This window comes from Salminus brasiliensis, chromosome 24 (genome assembly GCF_030463535.1).
Source record: "Salminus brasiliensis chromosome 24, fSalBra1.hap2, whole genome shotgun sequence".
In the NCBI taxonomy this organism is placed as follows: domain Eukaryota; kingdom Metazoa; phylum Chordata; class Actinopteri; order Characiformes; family Bryconidae; genus Salminus; species Salminus brasiliensis.
The window spans coordinates 24,722,046-24,746,842 of NC_132901.1; the positions used below are offsets into that span (position 1 = coordinate 24,722,046).

General features: G+C 41.5%; 1 protein-coding gene across 1 annotated transcript in view; it reads right to left on the minus strand.

The window, feature by feature from the left end:
- Nucleotides 1–24,797, minus strand: part of LOC140546682 (uncharacterized) — a 207,428-nt gene that overhangs the window by 50,154 nt on the left and 132,477 nt on the right. The window contains exons 22-33 of the mRNA XM_072670065.1: nt 22,714–22,758; nt 22,274–22,309; nt 21,523–21,567; nt 19,858–19,911; nt 18,142–18,195; nt 15,334–15,423; nt 11,529–11,570; nt 10,108–10,185; nt 9,634–9,669; nt 9,453–9,506; nt 8,522–8,575; nt 6,678–6,719 (exon numbers count right to left, since the gene is read on the minus strand). Coding sequence (XP_072526166.1) covers nt 6,678–6,719; nt 8,522–8,575; nt 9,453–9,506; nt 9,634–9,669; nt 10,108–10,185; nt 11,529–11,570; nt 15,334–15,423; nt 18,142–18,195; nt 19,858–19,911; nt 21,523–21,567; nt 22,274–22,309; nt 22,714–22,758 — 630 coding nt within the window. The remainder of the gene's footprint in view (nt 1–6,677; nt 6,720–8,521; nt 8,576–9,452; nt 9,507–9,633; nt 9,670–10,107; nt 10,186–11,528; nt 11,571–15,333; nt 15,424–18,141; nt 18,196–19,857; nt 19,912–21,522; nt 21,568–22,273; nt 22,310–22,713; nt 22,759–24,797) is intronic.

A 24,797-nucleotide genomic window follows, 5' to 3' on the forward strand; every position in this document is an offset into this window, starting at 1 on the left:
ATATATATATATATATATATATACACAGAGACACACTATTTCATCTGTATATATATATATATATATATATATTTTGCATATATTTCTATATTTTATATTTATTTTTTATATATTTTTTAACTTAAATTTAACTTAAATGTAACGTATTCTATTTTTCTTTTTCTTTTATTTTTCTTTTGCACTTTACTTCATTAAGTTAAGGTTTAGTTAGGTTTTAAATTTAGATCTTTATTGTATAGCTTGATGTGGGCAGACTGTCAAAAAAGCATTTCACTGCAAGTTATACTGTGTATTACTATGTATGTGACAAATAAAATTTGATTTGATTTGATTTGAGATGTGCCTAAATAACGTGTGGCAAAGCTGTGAGATATCTCCCATACAGTGGATAAGGGCCTACTATTACATTTGGACCAAGTTAAAATGTAATACGCCCTAAAAGCCGCTCTGACGTCACTACATGATAAATATGTGCACTTTAACATGTCACCATTTCATCAGGTCCATCTGGACCCCCCCCCCCCCCCCCCAACACCACATTTTCCATGTTTATATTTGCTAGTTGATATTTGATAACCTACATATAGGCTGTCCCTTTCCCATTATCTGCACCGTTTTCATTTATTACCCCAGAGAGACATAAATGCTCATGGCATTCAGCCTCCTCACTGTACACGGCTGGAAAGGACATCTTGTAAATAAAGCAATTACAAGCCCACAGCCTAGACCAGTGCTTTTTCTCTCCCCTTAGCTGACCTTATCAGCAAGGAGAAATGGTATGCATTAGCTATGTGCGATGATTTTTCAAATGTTTTCACAGGCTTTGACCTTGCCGGGCTAATGCATTCACCTCCACGCTTTTTCTTTTTTTTTTTAATCCGAATGATATGGTGAGCGAAAACGGAAAAACGCAGCGTTTTCAGAAGCGCCTTTAAACCTCCCCTCCACCCCTTGCTCTTGCAGACATCCGCTGTTATGCACACATTTGCAGCATAATCAAAGCTTTGCGGTAATAAGGGGAGACGGAGCGATCGGTGTGTGTATCGCCGCTGACATTTCGCATTTGGTGTACTTTTCCCACACAGTCGCAGTGGATGCGGCGCCTCTCTGAAGGTACTAATTTCCCAGTGCATTAGCCCAAGCTGATGAATAGGTGGAGGGCTGGTGGGGGCTGATTTGAGAACAGCACTTAAAGAACCCTCAGGCCTGTCCTGTGTTCCAAACAATTAGAAAAGTGGACATGACCAGTATAGCAGTCGTTACAGAGAGGTAAACAGATAGATAGATGGATGGATGGATGGGTGGATGGATGTATGTATGAGTGGATGGATGGATGTATGTATGGGTGGATGGATGGATGTATGTATGGGTGGATGGATGGATAGTCCCCGTCCACATAATGTTTTTGTCAGTGCCATAGTCATGTACTTTCGTGTCTGTGTAGGCAGAAATATTTTTAAAGGCCGCTGGATGGATGGATGGATGGATAAATAGGTGGATAGATGGATAGAGGGGTGAATAGACAGATGGTTAGATGGGTGGATGGATAGATCGAGGGGTAGACAGATGGTTAGATGAATGGATAGAGGGATGGAAACTTGATGGATAGATAGAGGGGTGGACAGATGGTTAGATGGATAGATAGAGGGGTGGACAGATGGTTAGATGGACAGACAGAAGGGTTAGACAGATGGTTAGATGGACAGATAGAGGGGTGGACAGATGGTTAGATGGTTAGATGGATAGATAGAGGGGTGGACAGATGGTTAGATGGATAGATACAGGGGTGGACAGATGGTTAGTTGGACAGACAGAAGGGTGGACAGATGGTTAGGTGGATAGATAGAGGGTTGGACAGATGGTTAGTTGGACAGACAGAAGGGTGGACAGATGGTTAGGTGGATAGATAGAGGGGTGGACAGATGGTTAGTTGGATAGAAAGAGGGATGGTCAGATGGTTAGATGGACAGACAAAAGGGTTGGACAGATGGTTAGGTGGATATATAGAGGGGTGGACAGATGATTAGTTGGATAGAAAGAGGGATGGTCAGATGGTTAGATGGACAGACAAAAGGGTTGGACAGATGGTTAGATGATATATAGAGGGGTAGGCAGATGGTTAGATGAATGGATAGAGGGATGGATACTTGTTTAGATGGATAGATAGAGGGGTGGACAGATGGTTAGATGGACAGACAGAAGGGTTGGACAGATGGTTAGGTGGATAGATAGAGGGGTGGACAGATGGTTAGTTGGACAGACAGAAGGGTTAGACAGATGGTTAGATGGTTAGATGGATAGATAGAGGGGTGGACAGATGGTTAGATGGATAGATACAGGGGTGGACAGATGGTTAGTTGGACAGACAGAAGGGTTGGACAGATGGTTAGGTGGATAGATAGAGGGGTGGACAGATGGTTAGTTGGACAGACAGAAGGGTGGACAGATGGTTAGGTGGATAGATAGAGGGGTGGACAGATGGTTAGTTGGACAGACAGAAGGGTGGACAGATGGTTAGGTGATAGATAGAGGGGTGGACAGATGGTTAGTTGGATAGAAGGAGGGATGGTCAGATGGTTAGATGGACAGACAAAAGGGTTGGACAGATGGTTAGGTGGATAGATAGAGGGGTGGACAGATGGTTAGTTGGACAGACAGAAGGGTGGACAGATGGTTAGGTGGATAGATAGAGGGGTGGACAGATGGTTAGTTGGACAGACAGAAGGGTGGACAGATGGTTAGTTGGACAGACAGAAGGGTGGACAGATGGTTAGGTGGATAGATAGAGGGGTGGACAGATGGTTAGTTGGATAGAAAGAGGGATGGTCAGATGGTTAGGTGGATATATAGAGGGTTAGACAGATGGTTAGTTGGATAGATAGAGGGGTGGACAGATGGTTAGTTGGATAGAAAGAGGGATGGTCAGATGGACAGACAAAAGGGTTGGACAGATGGTTAGATGATATATAGAGGGGTAGGCAGATGGTTAGATGAATGGATAGAGGGATGGATACTTGTTTAGATGGATAGATAGAGGGGTGGACAGATAGAGGGGTGGACAGATGGTTAGATGGATAGATAGAGGGGTGGACAGATGGTTAGATGGACAGACAGAAGGGTTAGACAGATGGTTAGATGGACAGAAAGAGGGGAGGACAGATGGTTAGATGGACAGAAAGAGGGGAGGACAGATGGTTAGATGGATATATAGAGGGGTGGACAGATGGTTAGATGGATATATAGAGGGGTGGACAGATGGTTAGGTGGATAGATAGAGGGGTGGACAGATGGTTAGGTGGATAGATAGAGGGGTGGACAGATGGTTAGATAGATAGATAGAGGGGTGGACAGATGGTTAGGTGGATAGATAGAGGGGTGGACAGATGGTTAGACGGATAGATAGAGGGGTGGACAGATGATAAGATAGTATTAATAAACTCACATCTGTCACATGATTGGCTGGTTAGTAATGGAAGAATGAACAGGTTTATAGGATGTTTATGGGGTGTGTACTTCAGAGAAAGAGGGTGGAGACAAGTCATTTGACGAGAAGAAAAGTGAGAGAAAGAGCTAGAAAGGGACAGAGGGAGACAAAGAGACAGAGAGACAGAGAGAGAGAGAGAGAGAGAGAGAGAGAGAGAGAGAGAGCGAGGAAATGACTTTTACACATCTCCAAGATTTTGAAAGGTTGCCTCCGCACAGCAGAGTGTCTCGGAAATAAAAAGTTCAATTTCGTTAAGTGCTTCCAGGTCTCAGCTCGTGTCTGGAGCGCATCATAAAGCCGCAAAAACGGCAGCTATTAAAAAAAAGAAAAAAAACTACGTGAGAAGGAGGCTGTCACTCAGAACTCAGAAGGCCTAGTCATCCAAGGCCACCAAAACAGCAAAGATCTGAGCTGTGTTCTCAGAGTCTGAACGTAAGAACGCGTCCATGAACCAAATCGCCCCTTCTGCTCAGAGCTGTGGACGCGACCCGGCTTGACACCTTCTCTTTTCTCATTCCCTCCGTCATCAAACATCTACCAGGCTCAGAAAGCGTGAGGCTGGTGTAGACACCAGCATTCAGATCAGCCCTGCTGTGCTCAGGGAGAACGCTAGACTGAGTGTGATTGGAGGCTTGTGATTCATTACGAAGACTCAAGACCTCTGTGACTTCATCTGAGGTAGAAACGATGCCGGAGTCTTGATTTCTGAGCTTGATGGGAGACTGACCATGTCTAGTGTTGTGCAATCAGAACAAGACTTTGAAAACTTGTAGCACAGAGAGCCACCAAAGAAGGCTGGAAACCTTGCAGGCGTCTTAAAGGAACCTATACACTCACACAAACTGAAATTAAGGGTATTGAAAAAGAGCGAATACTGCTTTTGTTGGAGTCTCTGTCCAACAACTGTCCAGTGAAGACTACTGGGCTTTCCACTAGATTGTGAAGGAGCATTACAGTGAGGATGTTGGATGTTGGATGATGACATTTACATTTACATTTAAGGCATTTAGCAGATGCTCTTCTCCAGAGCGACTTACAAAAGTGCTTCACTATTTACCCAAGAAAATCCTCAGCTAGTTTAAATAGACTAATAATTCAAAGATCCTCTAATCTTAGACTCTACTAAACACAAGTCAGTAAGGAGACCCTAATACTCTGCTATTCACCCAAGTACTCTCAGAAGAGGAGGGTCTTCAGTCTGGGTTTGAAGACAGTGAGCGTTAGACTCTGCTGTTCAGACACCCAGGGGAAGTTCGTTCCTCCACTTCAGTGCAGGACAGAAAAAAGCCTGGACGCTCGTCTTCTGTGGATCTTAAAGGATGGCGGGTCGAGCCGAGCCGTACTTGAAGCTGGAAGAGCTCTTGGCGCGGATCGGCTTTTGACCATCGCCATCAAGTACGGACAGGCTGGCTGGTCCATTCTGGGCTTTGTAGGCCAGAGTCAAGGTTTTGAATCTGATGACCTGGGCAGCAGCTACAGGAAGCTACAGTGAAGAAAGAACGCAGCAGTAGAGTGACATGGCTGAACGGGTCTACCCCACCTCACCCCACCTCAGAAGTATTGATGACCACCACCCCATCTCATCCCTTTTTATTGTTCGCAGGACCAATCAGTGCAGATCAGTGTGTGTCTGGTGGTTTCAGTTCCTCTGGCTGCAGTGTGCTCCCACCTCCTTCGGGAGGCACTCCAACACTTTAACCGAGACCCTGACGCCTCCCCATATCCACCTCTCCAGACTGGAAAAGTCAGTAAACTGAAGAAAGACTGGAAAACAACTTGTTGCCTTTGATGTCGTACACAAAGAGATCTCTGAAGGCGACACACTCCGACGGTGCAGTCATACACTCCAGATTCAGAACCGGTAATGAGGCCGGTGTGAGCTTTTACCTTAATGACTTACAACTCACTCAAGATTCAGTAGCTGTAAAGGCTTTTACTATGAGGGAGGCTCTTTCTCACTTACAGCAGATTAAGCAAGATCGTCCACCTTGTCGTTCGTGTCGGCGCAGTGTTCGTTCCTCTAGTGTCACTGCTGAGAGCTGCTTGTTTGCACATGCCCTGGATTACCAGGTACTTAGGTACAAACACATTTACACACACTGGCCATATTATTAGGTGCACTATTAGCTCACCAGCTGCTAGAAGAAACCACCAGCACAGACCTCTGCTGACCAGATGTCACACTGGACGGTGTGGACACTCTCAGCACAGCGACAGTGACAGCAACAAGGTCATGGTATGTTAGTTAGCTAATACACTACATGTTCAAATGTTTGTGGACACCCCTTCTAATCAATGCAAATGCACCCACATTGGCTAGATGTCAGGCGTGGGCTAGTAGAGGGGTATAAAGCCCCCCGGCGTTGAGCTGTGGAGCAGTGGAAGAACTGCATTCTCTGGAATGATGGATGGTGGAGCTCCCTCCAGTACTTTTGGGATGAGTTGGGGATGTGGTGGGGTGGTGGCAATCATCCAACATCCTGGTCTCACTTTTTAAAATTTATGTTGACAAAAGTATTGGGACACCTGCTCAGTTTGTCCTTGCTTTTGTTGGAGTAACTGTCTCTACTGTCCAGGGAAGAAGCGACAAGAGAGTTAGTGAGGTCAGGATGTTGTGTAGCACCACCCCACCTCAGAAGTATTGGATGGAGCTCCATCATCCATCATTCTATCATATCCCTTTTGACTGTGGTGTTTTTGGTGAGTCAGTGTGCTTTCCCACATTGCTGTTCCAGACGACTGCTGTGCAGCTGAACTTTGTAAAGTTGCTGTAGTTGAACTCTGAAAGCTGACTCGTAGCCCAAACTGCTGTTTAAGTTGACTGGGTCCTGGAAGTAACCGCTGATGAGTCACCGGCGGCTGCTCTGGTGCTTATTTACTGCTGACCTACAGCTCAAGCTCTCACTTACCAGCTGGCTAACTTTTCACAATGCAGAAGATCCCTACAGACAATAACACACCCTTAGCGCAAAACCTCAAGAAGGACATGGAACTAATGGTACTCACTCACAGTGCTGGACTTCTATCACAGTGTGTGTGTGTCCTTGAATGTCCTCATTCATTACTTTTGTTTAGGCATGTGTTCAAAGTAATTTACCTTACAGAACAATAAAGGTGAAGTGCTTCTTGGCAAACATCTTTATATGAAGTCAGAACACAGTTATGAGACAGTCTGAGATTAGAGAGAACATACCTTCAGTATTGCTCCCATATCTCCAACGATTGGCAGCGCTGTCTGCAGAAAGAAGACATGAGAAAGAGTTAACACTGATGAACAGAGGCATGCATGTCGCAATATGCTTTAGCAATGCTTCTGAAAATAAGGTTCAGTGGACTACAGCCCAATAAAGGTACTTTGGCCTAATGAAATACAGGAAATCAACCATGGACCCACCAATAAACTCATTGCTGAGGAGCTCACAATGGTAATAAATGAGGGTCTAGACCACAAAACCCTTCTACACGTGTTTAATTCTATTCTGACTGACAGTAAATGAAAACAGTGAATTTACGAAAGCAGTAACATCGAAAACCAATGCCTTAGAAGGCAGCAGACAACCTCTGGATGACCTTCGAGAGTTGAAGTAGTGTTAAATTGTGCTTGAATTCTGCTGGTCCAAACACTTTTAGGATGACGTCTACCACTTATGCTTTTTAGACATGGAGAAAAGCCATGAAACTATTCAGCCAAACTCTGAAAAAATCAATGGAGCCCATTTTCTGCATAATCCTCCCACTTAGGGATGATCCTGGCTGCTTCGTCTTAGAGAAAGGACCTACTAGCCTTCACCCTCCAATCACTGGAAGCAACATCTGGAGTCCTAACTAGTGGGTTACAACTGGAAATGACCAAATAACACATATAGGCTCATCCTGTTCATCCTATGCATTGCATAAAGGATCAGTATACAGGATAGTGCCATACACTACATGTCCAAATGTTTGTGGACACCCCTTCTAATGAATGCATTCAGCTACTTTAAGATGCACTAACACGGATGTGCAAATGCACCCACACAGCTTGTCTAGTCACTGGAGAGAAGTAATGCCAATAGAATAAGACTCTCTGGAGCAGATAATAAACATGAACCTATTGTCAGGCGTGGGCTAAATAGAGGGGCATAACCCTCCCAGCATTGAGCCGTGGAGCAGTGGAAGAACTATGTTCTCTGGAATGACGAAGGTGGCGCTCCAGCCAATATGTTGTGTGGGAATATTTGGGGTGCTGATCATCCTGACAACAAATCCTCACAGCAATGCTCCTCCAAAATCGTATAAAGTAAATAGTAGAAAGCCTTCTTCTCTTCCCTGGACGGTAGAGACGGTTACTCCGACAAAAGCAGGAAAAACAATGAATAAGCAGATGTCCCAATACTTTTGTCCAAACATTTGTGCCTATATTTTGACTCAAAAGGTCACTGGACATTTCACTTTACAGGTTTTTTTTATTAGATAACATGAAGGGGATTTCGAGGACATGAATAAACACAACTACATGATGAGAGACCTTTAAAATGAGGTCACTTCTAAAGTTAGGACCCCCCCTCTCTAAAGCAGTCATTTTAAACTGCAAACACAGGTGTCTTTTACAGGTATAATGCTCTCCTCTATGTCCAGTTGGTCTACATCCTGCAAATACAGGATTAAATCCCTAAATATTGTCCTGTTGATTCTGAATCAAAGCCCCTTCTGCAGGTTTCTTTGTGTTTTCCATGCTAATCTGACTGAGCTCATGAAAAGCATGTTAATTAGCCAGCGAGTTGACTCAGGTGTGTTAGATTAGGGCAAACACCTAAAATGTGCATACCACTGGGTGCCACAGGATTTGCAAAGCTCTGGTTTAGTCTGGAATGTCCAGACTAAAGCACAGAGGATGTACAATAAACAGTGTATGAACCAGACTGTATATCAGACCCATTCAGGGCGTCTCTGTAACACTGCACCGTTATATCAAATCTAGCCGAAGCTTCAGGTTCGAGCCAGATACAGATTGTTGAATGCAACATGACATATATATATATGAATATATGAACTCACCGGTTCACCAGGGGGTCCCGGGGGTCCTGGTCTGCCTTCACGACCCGGGGGTCCCTTTACATAACAACAGGAGGCAAAGTCAGAAACTAATGGAGTAACACAATGAGACAGAGCTGACCTGTGTTCAATTCGTGGGGAATAGGGGTGAATGCTGGATGCAGTTATTGCACATATGAAAGCTTTTCATACAGTAACAGGGTTATAGCTTTTGTAATGAGGTTACAAGGGCAGCCAGGCAAAAAAAATATCAATTTAAAAGGCCCATATATTAATATTTGATGTATTTTATTTTTAAACATAAGGTAGAAACATTAACCTATATTTACACACTGTTATTAAAAATGTATATAATAATAATAATAATAAAAGTTTTCTTTATTTAATAACATTATTTAAATGTAAGTCTCTCATCAACTAGAGAGGATTTCCTGTAGAAGCTCCAGATCTCATCAGATAACAGATAACAGATAAAGCAGCTGAACATGAATCCAGTAAAAAGGAGAAACAAGAGCTTCTCATTCTGAAGAAAGAAAGTAGTGAGATCTTGTCGGTGAGCTAGTCTGAAGAACAGAGCTCGGTTCCTCCAGGGTTCTCCTGGACGCCCCCCAGTCCAGCCAGCCAGCACAGCGTGGAGGATGTGTTCAACTCAGTCAGCAGCAGCAGCAGCAGCTCACCTGATTTACCATCATTAAGCCCTGATTTACCACCAAACCAGGTGTTGATCTGAGGAGAACTCTAAATAATACTAGACTCCATGAGAGAGGAGAACTTTGAGAGATGTTCTAATGATGAACACAGTGATGGAGAACCACCACCACTTTCTGTAGGAGTGTTATTATTAGTGTTATTAGCACTAAAGGGACTAAAATCTTTGCACCACGTTGAACAGTATTCTTACTTTGAACTACAGAGACGGACACAGATCTCTTACCTGACTTCCTGGGGTCCCAGGAGTGCCTTGTAAACCTGGAGGTCCATGAGGACCCTGAGAGACAACAGAAATCAGTTAATGCCTTGATACACACTCGTCTGCTGTATCAATACTGTGCTATTTAGTTTCCCATTTAATAATAAAACAATAGAAATGAGAAATTCTGTCTTATGGACAATACCTCAATTCCTGGCTCGCCTTTTGGTCCCATGATGCCCTGGAGATACATCAGTAAAGATGATTTCCATACACATTCCTTTAATAACATTTTGTGTGCCAAGCAAAACTGCACCCAAATGACAAACGTGGCAAAATGTAGAGCATGTTTTTTCCCCAGAAAACCCCAGTAATTCCTTTCTTTGACTTAATATCAGTATAAAATATCCATTTAATTAATTTATTCAACTCCACAGATATACTCTGCTGGTAGGTCTAAGTCTGCCCAGTTCTGGAACACAACTTTGGACAGATAAAACCAAGGTTAACTAGTTTAGACACGGAAAGGAACAGTAAATAGTCTGAAGCGATACCACATCATCTGTCAAACATGGTGGAGGCACTGTTATTGCATGGGGATGCATGCCTACCAGCAGTACCGTAGCACTAGTGTTACCTAATGATGTGACTGCTGATAGAATTAGCAGAAATCACTCACAGGTGGACCAGTGAGTCCCACACCAGCTTCTCCTTTCTCTCCTGGCTCTCCTGGCAACCCTGGGACTCCCCTCTCACCCTAATAAAGAGAAACAGAGGAAATATAAGAGCCTGGTTCTAATAAGCCTCTACACAGTGCTAAATGAGCTCCCATGGAGTTCATTTCAGCCCACTCTCTGGACGGAGAGGGCTCAAATGATCTCCGTAGGAGTTCATTCAACACTGTAGGATTTAATTTACACTGGCAATTCCGCTGTGGTGCAAGCAACCAACAGAACCAGCAACAAATCCTGACAAAACATTTTGCAATTATATGATTACACATACATACAAAGGCCTACAATGGTCACCATTTACTTTATTTACAGCTACCAGCCACCACATATATGTACAGTTACAGGATATGATCATATCAGGCATGGTTTATCAGCTGACCAGTTTTTGATCACAGGACCACTGTGGACCAGATGGTATTTGAGTGGTGGGCCATTCTTAGCACAGCATTAACTGCAATCCAGGAGAAACTAAATATCCAAGAGCAGTTCTGGGGTCATAAATTGACCACGGGTGGTCAAGGGTTAGAGGACTGTCCACCAACAAGGTGAACTTTCAGTGTAGCTATTTCTAATAAAAATAGTAAGTGGCCAAGCTGTATGACTTCACAGGAGAAGGAAAATCTATCCCAACTTTCAATGGAAGTCAATAGAAGATTTCATTCCAAGTCATTTTCAAGCATTTTGATTGGTCAATTCGTCATAAACAACGGAAACGTTAGTCAAATTTATACACCCCCCCACCCAAAAAATTGGTTCTGCCAATTAACCACCCAATCGTAGCTCCCCTTAGCGCTAGCAATGCTCTCGACACTAGGGGAGTGATGGTAGAGTGCCATCTACCCCACCCAGAGAGAGCATGGCCAATTGTGCTCTCTCAGACTCCGGTCGCTGATGGCAAAGTAGACCCAAGATACAGTGATGATATATAGCCAATCAAATATAGCGATGAGTTGTCGGTTCACCATACACTAGGTGCACTTTATAGGTATACAATTACTGATGGTGGCCAATTTATTTGCTTTAGCATTTCTTAGCCACCCTTTCATCAATAGCAAATACCTGATGAATTATCATTTATAATGCTATGATAATTAAAGTGGAGTATTAACCCAATACTAAGTCCTCAATACTAACAGAACCCCTTAAACAGCCTATATCTCGTCTGTGGGTCGAAAGCGCTATTACCAAATTCTATTATTAAAAAATTGCCCACCAGTTTATACAGAAGTCCCTGTAGTTAGAGTAGAGTAACACACCCTAATAAGCCTTTCTGCACTAAGGGGTTAAACAGATGCAGGCCTTACAGTAAGCATTCAGCTCTTCATCAAGTTGCTCGGTTTTCAGAGACAAGGCTGCTATAACCCACCTTTGGCCCTCGTGATCCTCTTGGCCCAGGCACTACCTCCCCCTGTCAATCAGCAGAAAGGAGAAAGCACAAAATCAGATAAACAGACCCCTTATTGTTTCTCACTTTTAACAAGCTGGGATAACACTGGCTCTGACGGAGGTTGTTTAGAAGCTGTGTAACTTCCCTTTCTGCGGTGGTTGTTGTTAGCTGACTCCTGATTCAGCACTGTAATCTCACCTGGCTGCAGTATCTGCAGTACCTGAGCCTGAATGCACACATCTGCTGTTAGCGGCCCAGTGTATACTGCTGCTGCTGCTGCCGTATCCAGCTGGTCTAGTCTCAACAGGCTACAATGACACAGTCTAGCTCGGGAGTGCAGAACCTACCTCAGTTTGGTTTATAGTATATATATATATATATATATATATATATATATATATATATATATATATATATATATATACACTCTGGAATTGAGTAATATATGTGTATAAATTGGTACAATGTATTGACAAAAGTATTGGGACACCTGCTCATTCTTTATTTCCTCTGAAATTAAGGGTATTAAAAGGAGCTGATCCTGCTTTTGTTGGAATAACTGTCTCTACTGTCTCTACTGGGAAGAAGAAGGCTTTCTACTAGATGTTGGAGGAGCATTGCTGTGAGGATTTGATTGCATTCAGCGACAAGAACGTTAATGAGGTCAGGATGTTGGAAGATTACCACCTTACTTCATTCCAAAAGAATTGGATGGAGCAGCATCCATCACAGCTCAATGCTGGGAGGGAGTTATACCCCTCTAGCCCACGCCTGGCATTAGGCAGCATGGTGCCTACAGGTTCATCAATGTTTATTCATAATGTTTATACATAAGCTGTGTGTATGTGTGTGTGTGTCTTCAGCAATAGGTGCAACTGAGGTGGCTGAATGCATTTGTTAGAAGAAGGAGTGTCCACAAATATTTGGACATATTGTGTATGTATTAACTGCTATTTGTGTTTTAATTGGAATATGTATCATCGGAGACGCTACAAATGCATATCATGACATCCGGTCTTGGAACAGGTGGGACTAAAGACCTCATTTGCATAAATTTGCCTATAAGAGACGCGCTGTTCGCTGGAATTTGAGGCCTGCGTTGTTGTAAATGTCTCTGTCTGTTTGTGACGAGTGTGAGTGATGACTCTGAACAGCGCCGTGTCGAGATTCCTTCCAGTACACCTCGCACTGCACGCCCACCGCCCAGCTGTCCACACACACTCCTCCTTACACACAAAAATAAGGACATACACACACACACACACACACGCACACATAAGCGTACAGACCCACACCCTCAGGTCTGTCGCTGTGAGGAGGCGCATGTGTTCCTGCGCTTGTCCAACTTCTTTGATAACTCGGCTGAACTCATTAATGTTAGGCTGGATGCAGTTTTGGCTGCAACTTTCATGGTATGCGCCGCTCGTATCACTCTTATTCAAACAAACAGAACTGCGGGGGCTGGAGAGCAATTAATGTCTACGGCTCTGCTCAGCATGGACTGCCTGAGCCCTATCGTCTGAGCCAGCTGTCTACAGAGCCTTAGTGAAGACTGCCGATACTGCCACGGCTGTGGGAGCGCTATCCATTAGGCTGGGCCTGCTCTGACAGATGTAAGGTGGAGGAAGAGGGACAATAAGATGATTACTGCATTATTACTGAACATGGGATTAGATAATTGTGCTTGATGTTGGTGTCAGTATTAAAGGACACAGAGCAACTAATTAGCAACGTACGCTGCTGTTTAGAAACAGTGTGAAATGATGGTTTAGATCTTTGTTTTTTTCTAATAATATAAAACTAATATATAAAATTTGCTTTCAGATAAAGATATTAAGGTACCAAACGTGCACTGCAGACTTAAGTGCCTTTACTTAGGGAACATATTCCCCATAGCATAAATCACACCCTATTAAAGTTTGTGTGGCACATACATAGTCATATATGGTTTACATAGCAATCACATGCTTAGGCAAATGAGCATGAATCTAGAAAAATAAATAAATAAATAAATATAGCTAAAATAAATATATATATTTACTTTAAAATATAAAATAAAACATAAAAAAATATTAAGAACTAATATAGGAGGCCTGCACTTTATACATCTACTTTTATGTGTATAAATAATTGATCTACTTTAAATATATATATATATATATATATATATATATATATATATATATATATATAAAAAAGGTAAAAGGTAAAGGTACACGTATTTGTCACTGTACAGCGAAATGGGTCCTCCGCATTTAACCCATCTGTGGTAGTGAACACACACTCACACACACACACTAGTGAGCTAGGGGCAGTGAGTACACACACACACCCAGAGCAGTGGGCAGCCAACTCCAGCACCCGGGGAGCAGAGAGGGTAAAGGGCCTTGCTCAAGGGCCCAACAGTGGCAGCTTGCCGAGCCCGGGAATCGAACCCACAACCCTGTTATCGATAACCTGGTGCTCTAATTGCTGATATATATTTTACAAGTGGAGAATGTGCAATTTCTGTCCATATATATATACCATATATATAGTATATAGTATATAGCAGTGGTTCTCAACCCTGCTTTTCCTGTTCCCAACACACCTGATTCAACTACTCATTAATATACAGTGTTGAGAGAAACACTGATATACAGTATCCAAAATGTGTCATATTTTTTCCTCAAAGTTGTGATTGACCTCTTAAACCCATTGGAAAGTTATGAGTTGAAGAAGTTATGAGGTAAGAAGTTACCTATTAAAGCATAAAGGGCTCAATAGATATTTAAAATAAATAATTTACATAATATACGTTTTTAAAATCCTTAAAACATTGAAGAGAAATCTGATGTCTAATATTATATTATATGATATTATATTAATAATAGTTGTCTGTGTCATGCCTGCCCCTGTTTGGGTTTGCAATGTGCTCCCAAGTACACAGCACTGTTTGTGTCTTGTCTGTCCAAGCCACGCCTGTCCATTAGTGTTTCCACCAGTGTCTCCTTTGTAACCATGCCCCCTTGTTACTCCCAGGTGTTCCTCCTTATCCTCTGTATAAGTAGCCCTTTGTTTCAGTTGTGCCTTGTCTGGTCATGTGGTTTTATGGTTTGTTGACTTGGCCAATTTCTGTGTGGTTCTTGTATTGTTTAATTTAGTAATCCTAGTGCTCGTTTTTGTTTCAGAGATTCTGTGTGTACGTCCACCTCCGTCTCCAAGTGTGACAAACCATGACAGTCTGATGTATAAATTACAATTATTAAATGGTGCAGCAAAAAATATTGTAGTAAATCAAATTACAGTAAATGGTATAAAATTTAAGTATCAAGTAATTCCAAAATATTTGATTGCTGTTTCATCAATGGTTACAATCTCCCAAAATATTATATTGTGAGTATTTCATTATAACTATACAGCAATTTCTCTGGTGAGCAGTAATACTATGTACTAAATATATCAATTATTAGCATTGGTACAAATATCAATATCTGTAGCCATCTTACTAAGAAGGGGTGTTTTTCTTGTTAAATCCTATATAAATATTCACTTAAATAATAAAATGTGGAGTGTTTTGCTTAGTTTTCACTGTTATTCCATAACAATCAGATAATAATTGACGCACCATTCCCGACCAGAGGCTTTTTCCCCACATGTTGAACGACCTGCAACCCAGTAATGAGGCAACCCCTTCATTCTTGAGCTAGAACATCAGCATGCTGCTGTTCCCTCAGATGAAGGTAAAAGGACTCTCTTCTATCATATAATAAAATTTTACAGTATAGGAGGAGCTTTCACTTACTGTCTGATCAAGTGCTGCCGCTGCGGGTGCTCCAGGCTCACCCTTGGGACCTGGTGGGCCCTGTGGCCCTGGGGCTCCACCTGCATCCCCCTATAAACGTAGACACATACACAACATGTTCATATAGACATGAACAGCGTTTAAAACATGCCAGTTAGAGCCTCAGCCTTGGCTCCTCAGAGGGCAGGCAGTGCCAGGTAATACACATAAACCTAACTCCATATAACCTAATACAACATCCCATAATCCAAACTCCATTTAACTCATCTGCTTCTAGAGTAGCTGTCTACATTTATGACAGTACAATAAATACAATGACTGCAGTAAACGAAGTTCTGTGAAGCTTCATAGAGCCTTCTGAGCTACTGTGTTCAGAAACATGGTTTCCCTTGTTGTTGGATGCACTGCAGTTAGTTTGCATACTTATAGCTGTTCATTTATTACAGATTATATTATATTATAAACAGTTAAAGTAAAAAGTTAAATCTACAAGTTCATCATGAATTTTTTTTCTCACTATTCACATTGTATTATAAACAGTTTTTTCAGTATTTATAAATGTATATTATACTATAAACAGTTTAAGTGAGAAGATACATCTTTATTATGATTTTTTTTGGATTTATGTTATATTGTATTACAAACAGTTTTTTTTGTAATGTTTAGAATTTTCAGTATTTATAAATTATATTATAATATATTATATTATTAACAGTTTCAGTAAAAAAGTTAAATCTTTACAAGTTAATCATAAATTTAAATTCAGTATTTATATGATATTATATTAAAACAGTTTTGTAAAAGGTAATGTTTAGAATTCAAGTCAAGTCAAGTCAAGTGGGTTTTATTGTCATTTCAACTACATACAGAGTACATAGTGAAACGAAATAATTTTCAATTTTCAATTTTCAGTGTCAATATTATTATATTATATTATATATATATTATTAAGGTATTATGGTTTAACTGAAAAGTAAAATATTTACAAGTTTCAGAATTGTTCAGTAGTCATATCATATTATAAACAGTTTTGTAAAAAGTAATGTTTAGAATTGTCAGTATTTATAAATTATATTATATTGTATTATAAACAGTTTAAGTGAAAAGTTAAATCTTTACAAATTAATCATGAATTCAATTCAGTATTTATATGATATTATATTACAAAAAGGTAATGTTTAGAGTTTTCAGTATTAATACATTATATTATATTATAGCATTTTATATTTTTATATTTTATTTTATAAATAGTTTAAGTGAAAAGTAAAATATTTTCAGTTTCAGAATTGTTTAGTAGTCATATTATATTATATTATATTATAAATAGTTTAAGTGAAAAGTAAATATGTTTCAGAATTGTTCAGTAGTCATATTATATTATATGATATATTATATTATATTATTTTTATATTATATTATATTATAAACAGTTGAGTGAAAAGCTAATTCTTTGTGAAAATAGCAACAAGAATTTTCAGAAATCTGCATAAAACCCTCTGATGAGCAGATCAAAATTAGAACTGAAAGCTTTTTTTAAAACATGTTTTTAACATGAACTTCAGAATTTCTCAGCATTTGGTGAAGTTTCTCAGTTTTGCTTGAATGACTAAAAACACTGAGGATTTTTTGCTCATGTTTTTACAAAGAAATCCAAATAAAGTAAGAATACTCGGAGTAATTGTGTGATTAGTGAGTAAGATTAGCTCAAAACGCAGAAATATTCATACTGTAGCCTCGGCATTAAAGGGTTAACCCACTTCAGGCTGGCAGGCCAATCTACGGGTTTGTTTGGCTGCTTACAAACAACACGGACAGAACCAATTCAAAGCAGAGACAACAGAGCGACTGCAGAGCAGCACAGGCTCTTGACAGCAGTCTCTCCAGTTGAAGAGTCTGTGAAGGTGCCAACTCTATTACGAGGGGCTCTGCTCCAAATAACCCAGAGGCACATAAGCGTGACCCCTCACTGCTAATATGAGAGGCCTTTAACGGGTAAATAAACACACCAGCTAAACGTAAACAAGTCGAGCGCCCTTGCTTTTGACTAGATTGGGTTGCTTACACGGGGTGGGGTGTGGGGTGGGGTGTAGATGTGAGTGTGTTGCGCGATTGAGGATTGGGTTCTGTGATCGGGACTCTTTTATCCAGTAATTTTACAGAAGATTTGCAAAATAGCTCGAATAAAACTAACTGTGGCACAGAAGCCAGGAGATACGCAGAAGCCTGACGCTTAAGTGCTCTTAAGAAGCGACACGAGGCGTTCTTGAGCTCTAAACCTTAAACCCATAACCCAGGTGTCAATAGTCACTAGTCAATAATCAACAGTCTGCAACATCAGTGTGATAATTAAATAATTAATTAATTGTCTTATTAAAAGTATAGTCTAAAACAAACACACAAATAAATAAATAAATACCATTACCAAAAAAATATATATAATAATAATCAGGTACATATTTTGCCCCTAGTGGATTATTCGTGCACTGCACTGACCACTAAAAAATACATACAGATTTTAAAGGCAACTCTGATTATAAAGGGTTAAAAAAATTGTGTTCCATATGTTTTGTGAACAATAAATAAATAAAAATATATAGTTACATAAATAAATATAATATTTATATATATAAAAGTCTTTTTTCATTTCAATTTTCTCAGAAGCTCCAACAATCAATCAAATGTTCCAGTCAAAGCTTTGAAGACTGAGGTCATTAAATAATCAGGCCTTCAAAGAAAAAAGAGGCACATCAGAAACAAGCAGGTGTTGTCTTAATGCCTGGAGTGTTGGGTCCGAGCTGGAAAGTCTACCTTCTGTCCTTTCGGGCCCTCTCTTCCCAGTGCTCCCGGCTCCCCTGCTGGGCCCTGCAAATTAGGAAAGAAAAAGAGAGCCATCAATCAGACTCCTCACACTGCCAATCTGCTCCCGCTCAGAGCTCGCAGGAAGTTACGCTGTTCCAAAAGCCTTCCTGTTCAAACTGCTGCCTACATCTCCATTTCTGGAGTAGCGCTCATTAAAGCTCATTACTGGGAACAGGTGTGGGAAGTCGATTGCGACCCCATCACCTCATGTGGAACGCTCAGCTCTCACTCTCTGTGTGGGTCAATGGTCGAGAACTTGTCAAAGACATCAGTGATACGGGACCGTCCCTCTGTCTCAGTGCTGGTTTAAACACGCTCTCTGATCAGCCTTATCACTTCCTTCTGGGGGGATTCCCAACACCACCTCAGCCTCTTGAACTCGAACTATCATAAATGATTGAGGAAGTACAGTAAGTACTGTAATCTGATTAATAACTAATTAAGTTATACCAGAGCTACTGCAAACGATTCAGTAACTAAAATAAATGATTCAGTAACTATTTTACATAATTTAGTAACTATTATCATTTATTTAGTAAAAACTACAAATGATTCAGTAACTATTATAAATGATTCAGTAACTATTATAAATGATTCAGTAATTAATATAAATTATTCAGTAACAATTATAAATGATTCAGTAACTGATATAAATGATTCAGTAATTAATATAAATAATTCAGTGACAATTATAAATGATTCAGTAACTATTATAAATGATTCAGTAATTAATATAAATGATTCAGTAACTAATACAAATGATTCAGTAACTATTATAAATGATTCAGTAATTAATATAAATTATTCAGTAACTTATAAATGATTTAGAAATTAATATAAATGATTCAGTAACTATTATAAATGATTCAGTAACTATTATAAATGATTCAGTAATTAATATAAATGATTCAGTAACTATTATAAATGATTCAGTAATTAATATAAATGATTCAGTAACTATTATAAATATTCAGTAACTATTATAAATGATTCAATAACTAATATAATTTATTGAGTAACTAATATAAATGATTCAGTAACTATTATAAATGATTCAGTAACTATTATAAATGATTCAGTAATTAATATAAATGATTCAGTAACTATTATAAATGATTCAGTAACTGATATAAATGATTCAGTAATTAATATACATGATTTACTCTGTCTACTGTTTATTTAGTGTGCTTTGATATAATTTTAGGGAACTGAGGAAAGCTGAAACTCTCCTGAGCAGAGAAACATAAGAATGGGCGGAGTTAAAGTGTTGTAGACTAAATAGGTAGGTGGAGTCATGTAAATGAGCTGGTTGTTGTGACGTTAGAGAAACAGTGAATTCTAAACAAGCTGCACTAAACTACTTTCTCTGACAGCAAGAAATCGCGAAGTTTCCGAATGTTATGACGAGCACTTCTTACAAAGTTCTCCACATCCCATCCTCTTCCCTCGTTCCTCCCCTCGTCCTGAAAGTGCCCACTTATGTAAGAGAGATGAGTCATGAGGCGACATCGGCAAAGTCACGTTAAAACCAGCCTCGAACCGCAGGACTTATCTTCTCTTTCCCCCACTTCCTCTTACACCCTGCGCCACGATCGTACAGTGAGGAGTCGGGGGAGAAGAGTAATTTGAAGGTATGAAGGGAGCAACGGGGGCGTGTGCACTTGCCTTATCTCCAGGAAGACCATGACGTCCGGCAGGCCCCGCCGGCCCCTCTCTGCCCTGTGTGCAGAACAGTTTGAAAAGCCATTAGACACGCTGGAGTGCTTTTAGCATTATACCACATCTGTGGATGAGAGACCAATTACATATTCCTTTCGGATAACCTTCCACAGTGCTGTCCTTTTGCTGTTTCACTGAGCGAGAGAGTATGTGAGAGAGAGGAGAGAGAGAGAGTGGAAGGGAGGGAGCACATTGTGACCATTCGTTCATTATGGATCCATTCGTAATTGCTGTGCACGATTGATGGCCTGGTAAATTGTGTCTCGGAGTCGCAGAGAGTTCTGCTTTCACTTATTCGTAGGGGGAAAAAGCTTTTAGAGGAATTGCCATGGTTCCTTTGATTTCTTCCCAGCTGTGAAAATTGCGGCAATCTGACCACTGGTTGCCTTGAGTGGCCCCTTAGCTCAAAAGGGGACTGGAAATCAGGAGCTTTTTCTATGACACTGGTTACACGGCATGACCTACAAAAACACAGTGCTAATGGCCCCGATGAGTAGCCTCTTCTACAGCCTTCAATAATAATCTGGAAAACACAAAAATCACCCAGGAACCATGAAACCACTCTTCTGCAGCAGGAACTTTCCATCCTTCTCAGGTCCAGGTGATTTTTCTCTGTTGGTAAACCTGCACCAGCAGTTGAAAAACAACTGGATGGTGACACCATGGGCCCTATTTTAGGGCGATTTAGGGCGAGTCGGTGTGTCTTTGCTAACGTAACGACAGGAAAAGTTCGCCTTGCTCGCCTCCAAACCTGCAAAAGTCATGTACTGAGTCTCTTAATTAATCATGAGTGTGTTATTTTAGGCGTAACGTGCAATAATAAACCAATCCCTTTAAGAGCCGGGTGCGGTCTGACTGACCTTGGCGGATTGCTATTTCAGTGGTGTAAAGCGTGGGGGGGGGGTGTACGAGCGTCAGGCTGCACGCGCCTGTGTTGACAATTCACTGCTGAGATAGCAATGAACGTCTGACTGCTGACGAACGTCTGCCTAGGTTGCTTTTTTTAGTCAGTGGAGCTCCTCCTGTGTTTTGCATTGCTAATATAGCAGCAATATGCCAGAAACTGACCTGAACACCCCTCATTTCGAGACCACCGTGCCTATCAGCGTAGATATATTCACAAGCAGTGCTGCTGTTTAAACGATGCAGGTCCCATAGGACCCCATATCTCTAGATGTGGCTCTGCATGCTAGTACATGCAACTGACTACACTTTTACAAGTCTGAAGGTGCTACAGCAGGTTCTTTAAATGATGCCCTGGTAGAAACCCTTTAGTTCCACAATGAACCAAACGTCCATGTATGTAACAGAGATGCATGAGTGTGAAAAATCTTGGAAGATCTAAAGAACCTTCACCTAAAAAAGGTCCTTCCTGCACACATATCTCTATTTCAAACAGGGTTCTTCACGGAACCAAACATGTTTCTTTTATGGCATCAATCAAAGAACCTGCTGAAGCACGGACTAACTAACTAACTGACCGACCGGTGAACCACGAATCCAGTGATTACAGATGAGTAGTCTTTGAAATGTCCCAGATTCAGAGGATTTGAGACTCAAGACTAAAGGTCAGTCAGTGATGGACATGTAAAAATAAAGAGAGATGCATACCTGTGGACCTGGCTTTCCCACTGGTCCTGGCAATCCAGGATTTCCCTTCACAGAGTGGTAGGAGGAGGTTGGTGAAGGTTCAAATCAGAAGGAAAAGCAAAACAACACATGAGTGCAGGAAAAGCTAAGTGTAGCTCACAGAAAACATGGAGTTGTGAGAGGCTGAGAGAGAAAAGAGAGAGAGGGACAATTACAGCTAAGCCCGTACATTCGAGTGAGGGTCCAAGAAACCTGATTACAGCTTGGCTGCTTCACAGAGTACGAGAATTAAGACCTCAGCATGACATGGCCATTCCAACTCACTCTTTCAGCTACGATACACATTATATGGTCAAATGTTTGTGGACACCCCTTCTACTGATTGCACACATAGCATGCCTAGTCCCTGTAGAAAAGAAGTACTGTCAATAGAGTAGGACTATCTGGAGCAGATAAACATCATGAACCTATTGGGACCATTCTGCCTAATGTCAGGTGTGGACTAGAGGGGTATAAAGCCCCCCCAGCAGCATTGAGCTGTGGATCAGTGAAATGATGGTTCCTGGTGCTCCATCTAATGCATTTGGGATGAGTTGGAGAGTTGGGGATGATGAGGTGGGGTTGGTGATACAAAAGAATGTTCCGAAATCAAGGGAATTAAAACAGAGGATCCAACAATAAATGAATGAGCAGGTGTCCCAATACTTTGGTCCATATAGTGTATTTAGCATACTGGAGCCCACCTTTTTTTTTGCTAACTGGTTTTGGTTACCTGGATTCCTTGCAGGCCTTGAATTCCTTTTTCACCCTGGTGACAAATGGAGAGAGAACGGAGTGTAAGTGAGTCTTCTCAGCTTTCTCTAGCACTTCAACAAAGGCATGATGCACTCTCAAGGCTGCTAAAATAACTGTGAAAACAGAGTGATGAGCTCTGGGCCTACACTCGCCATGCCTTCCCTGCGCATCTTCTCCTTTGAGCACAGCACTGCATTTGGCTCTCCCATTCAACGCTTCTCAAGCCGGTTTCATTTTTCTGTCCCTGTTTCCTTGACCCCTAGCTGCTGAGAGCATGCTAGATCTATTGGCACTGCTAGTATTAAGTAAGCGCTTTCTCCCTTAGCATAAAAGAGCCTCGTAAGCCTGCGAGGAATGGGATGATTATGGTTGTTTTCCAAGAATCTGACAATAAAAAGACACCTGGACACCACTTACCTGGTCTCCCTTTTCTCCTTTCTGGCCCTTCTCTCCAGCTTCACCCTTATATGGTAGAAAAGGGAAAGAGGAACAGTGGTTATCGATTAGGTGATAAGAATATACAGTGCTGTGAAAAAGTACTTGCTCCTACTCCTACCTAGTACGGGTTCTCTCTCTTTCATTTTCACACCAATTAAATGAACCATCTGTCCGTGAGACTAGCTGAACCATTTGATAAAAGAACAAGGATCCACAACCCAAACCAGAGCCACTATGGTCCAATAAGAGGATAATTATGGTTCCGACCCAGACATAACCCACTCAGCACCAAACATCATATGGACGTTGTTTACTTGGGGTCCAATTTTTCCGTTTTTGGACCAGGTTTAACCCAAAGTTTGTTATGATTCATGACCCAAGACCTTGGAACTGTTCCTTATTCACTTGACGTTTTTAGGAACTGGCTCCTACCACAAAGCAGAAGCCATCCGAGCTCTAGCCCAGCGTCTTCTCTTACAGTCAGGCACGGTCTGAACTAGGAAACTAACAGTTCCGCTGTGTCAACTACTGATATGCCCACACTAGCGTCACTGGGCTTGAAGCTACAGCCTCCCCATGGTAGGGCCAACGCTTAGACAGCTGCGCCTCCCGGTGGCCGGGCCACATATAGCTGGGGTGTCACTCGGCTTGAAGCTACAGCCTTCCCATGATAGGGCCAACGCTTGGACAGTTGTGCCACCCAGTAGCCGGGCCACATATAGCTAGGGCGTCACTGGGCTTAAAGCTACAGCCTTCTCATGATAGAGCCAACGCTTAGACAGTTGTGCCACCCAGTAGCTGCGCCACATATAGCTAAAGCGTCACTGGGCTTGAAGCTACAGCCTTCTCATGATAGAGCCAACGCTTAGACAGTTGCGCCACCCAGAAGCCGGGCCACATATAGCTGGGGCATCACTGGGCTTGAAGCTACAGCCTCCCCATGATAGAGCCAACGCTTAGACTGTTGCGCCTCCCGGTGGCCGGGCCACATATAGCTGGGGCGTCACTGGGCTTGAAGCTACAGGCTCCCAATGATAGAGCCAATGCTTAGACAGTTGTGCTACATGGTAGCCAGGTCATCCATAGCTGGGGTGTAACTGGGCTTGAAGCTACAGCCTACAGTCTGCCTCACTACTCTTTAACCGAGCTGTGGGAATAACCAACGTATTCCTCTTTGTTGATCTCAGAGCTCTTCCAGGACACATACCCAACAATCAAGTCAATAAGGTACATTAAGGAAAGACCATGAATTCATTTAAAAATCAATAGAAGCATCTTAAAATCAATTCTAAAAGAACCTGAAATCAATTCTACTGGAAGCCAACAAATAGTTCAAACGTTGTGGGAAAAACTGATCAATAATTTCAACAAATGTTTGGTTCCAGTCATTGCTGCTGTAAGTGGCTCAGCAGCGATGCAAGGCTGTGGGGGTTGCATTACTGTCTTTCCTGAAGTTCATCCAGTAAGTGGAGTGAGTGCATGTCTGTCTATGTGGGTATATGATTAGTGACTGTATCTCATTTATTGCTGCCGTTTATTAGCCACTATAGACCCCCTCCATCAATGGCAGGAGAGCACTAAAGGACCAGGTTTGGGTGGTGGACCATAGCAATACCATGTTGTCCAACAGTGACCTAATTCTACTGATGGTGGTCGGGATGGAGGATGCTTTTGTCAGCTACAGTCAACAACTGGAAACCTGCAAAAACTTACCGACATTATAGGTGTACATAATAAACTGGCAACTTATTGAACGTTATGAAAACAGCATACAATCACACATGCATAGACAATGTATTTGTAGAAAGACACAACACCTAAAGAACTGTCCTCATTTCGTAGAGTCTAAGATACCCTCAAGAGTCTCGGCTGGTTTTGTCTTTGCGGAAAAAAGAACGTTAATGACGTTAATATGACGTTACATGAAGATGCTGCTATGAGAAAAATGGCTACATGCAAGCTAACACCCCTGTGCACTGAGCTGGCATCATATGACTGCCAACCTCACCAAAATAAACCACCCTAAGCTTGGTCTAGTGTGGTAGTTGGGCCAGGTTTGGCGG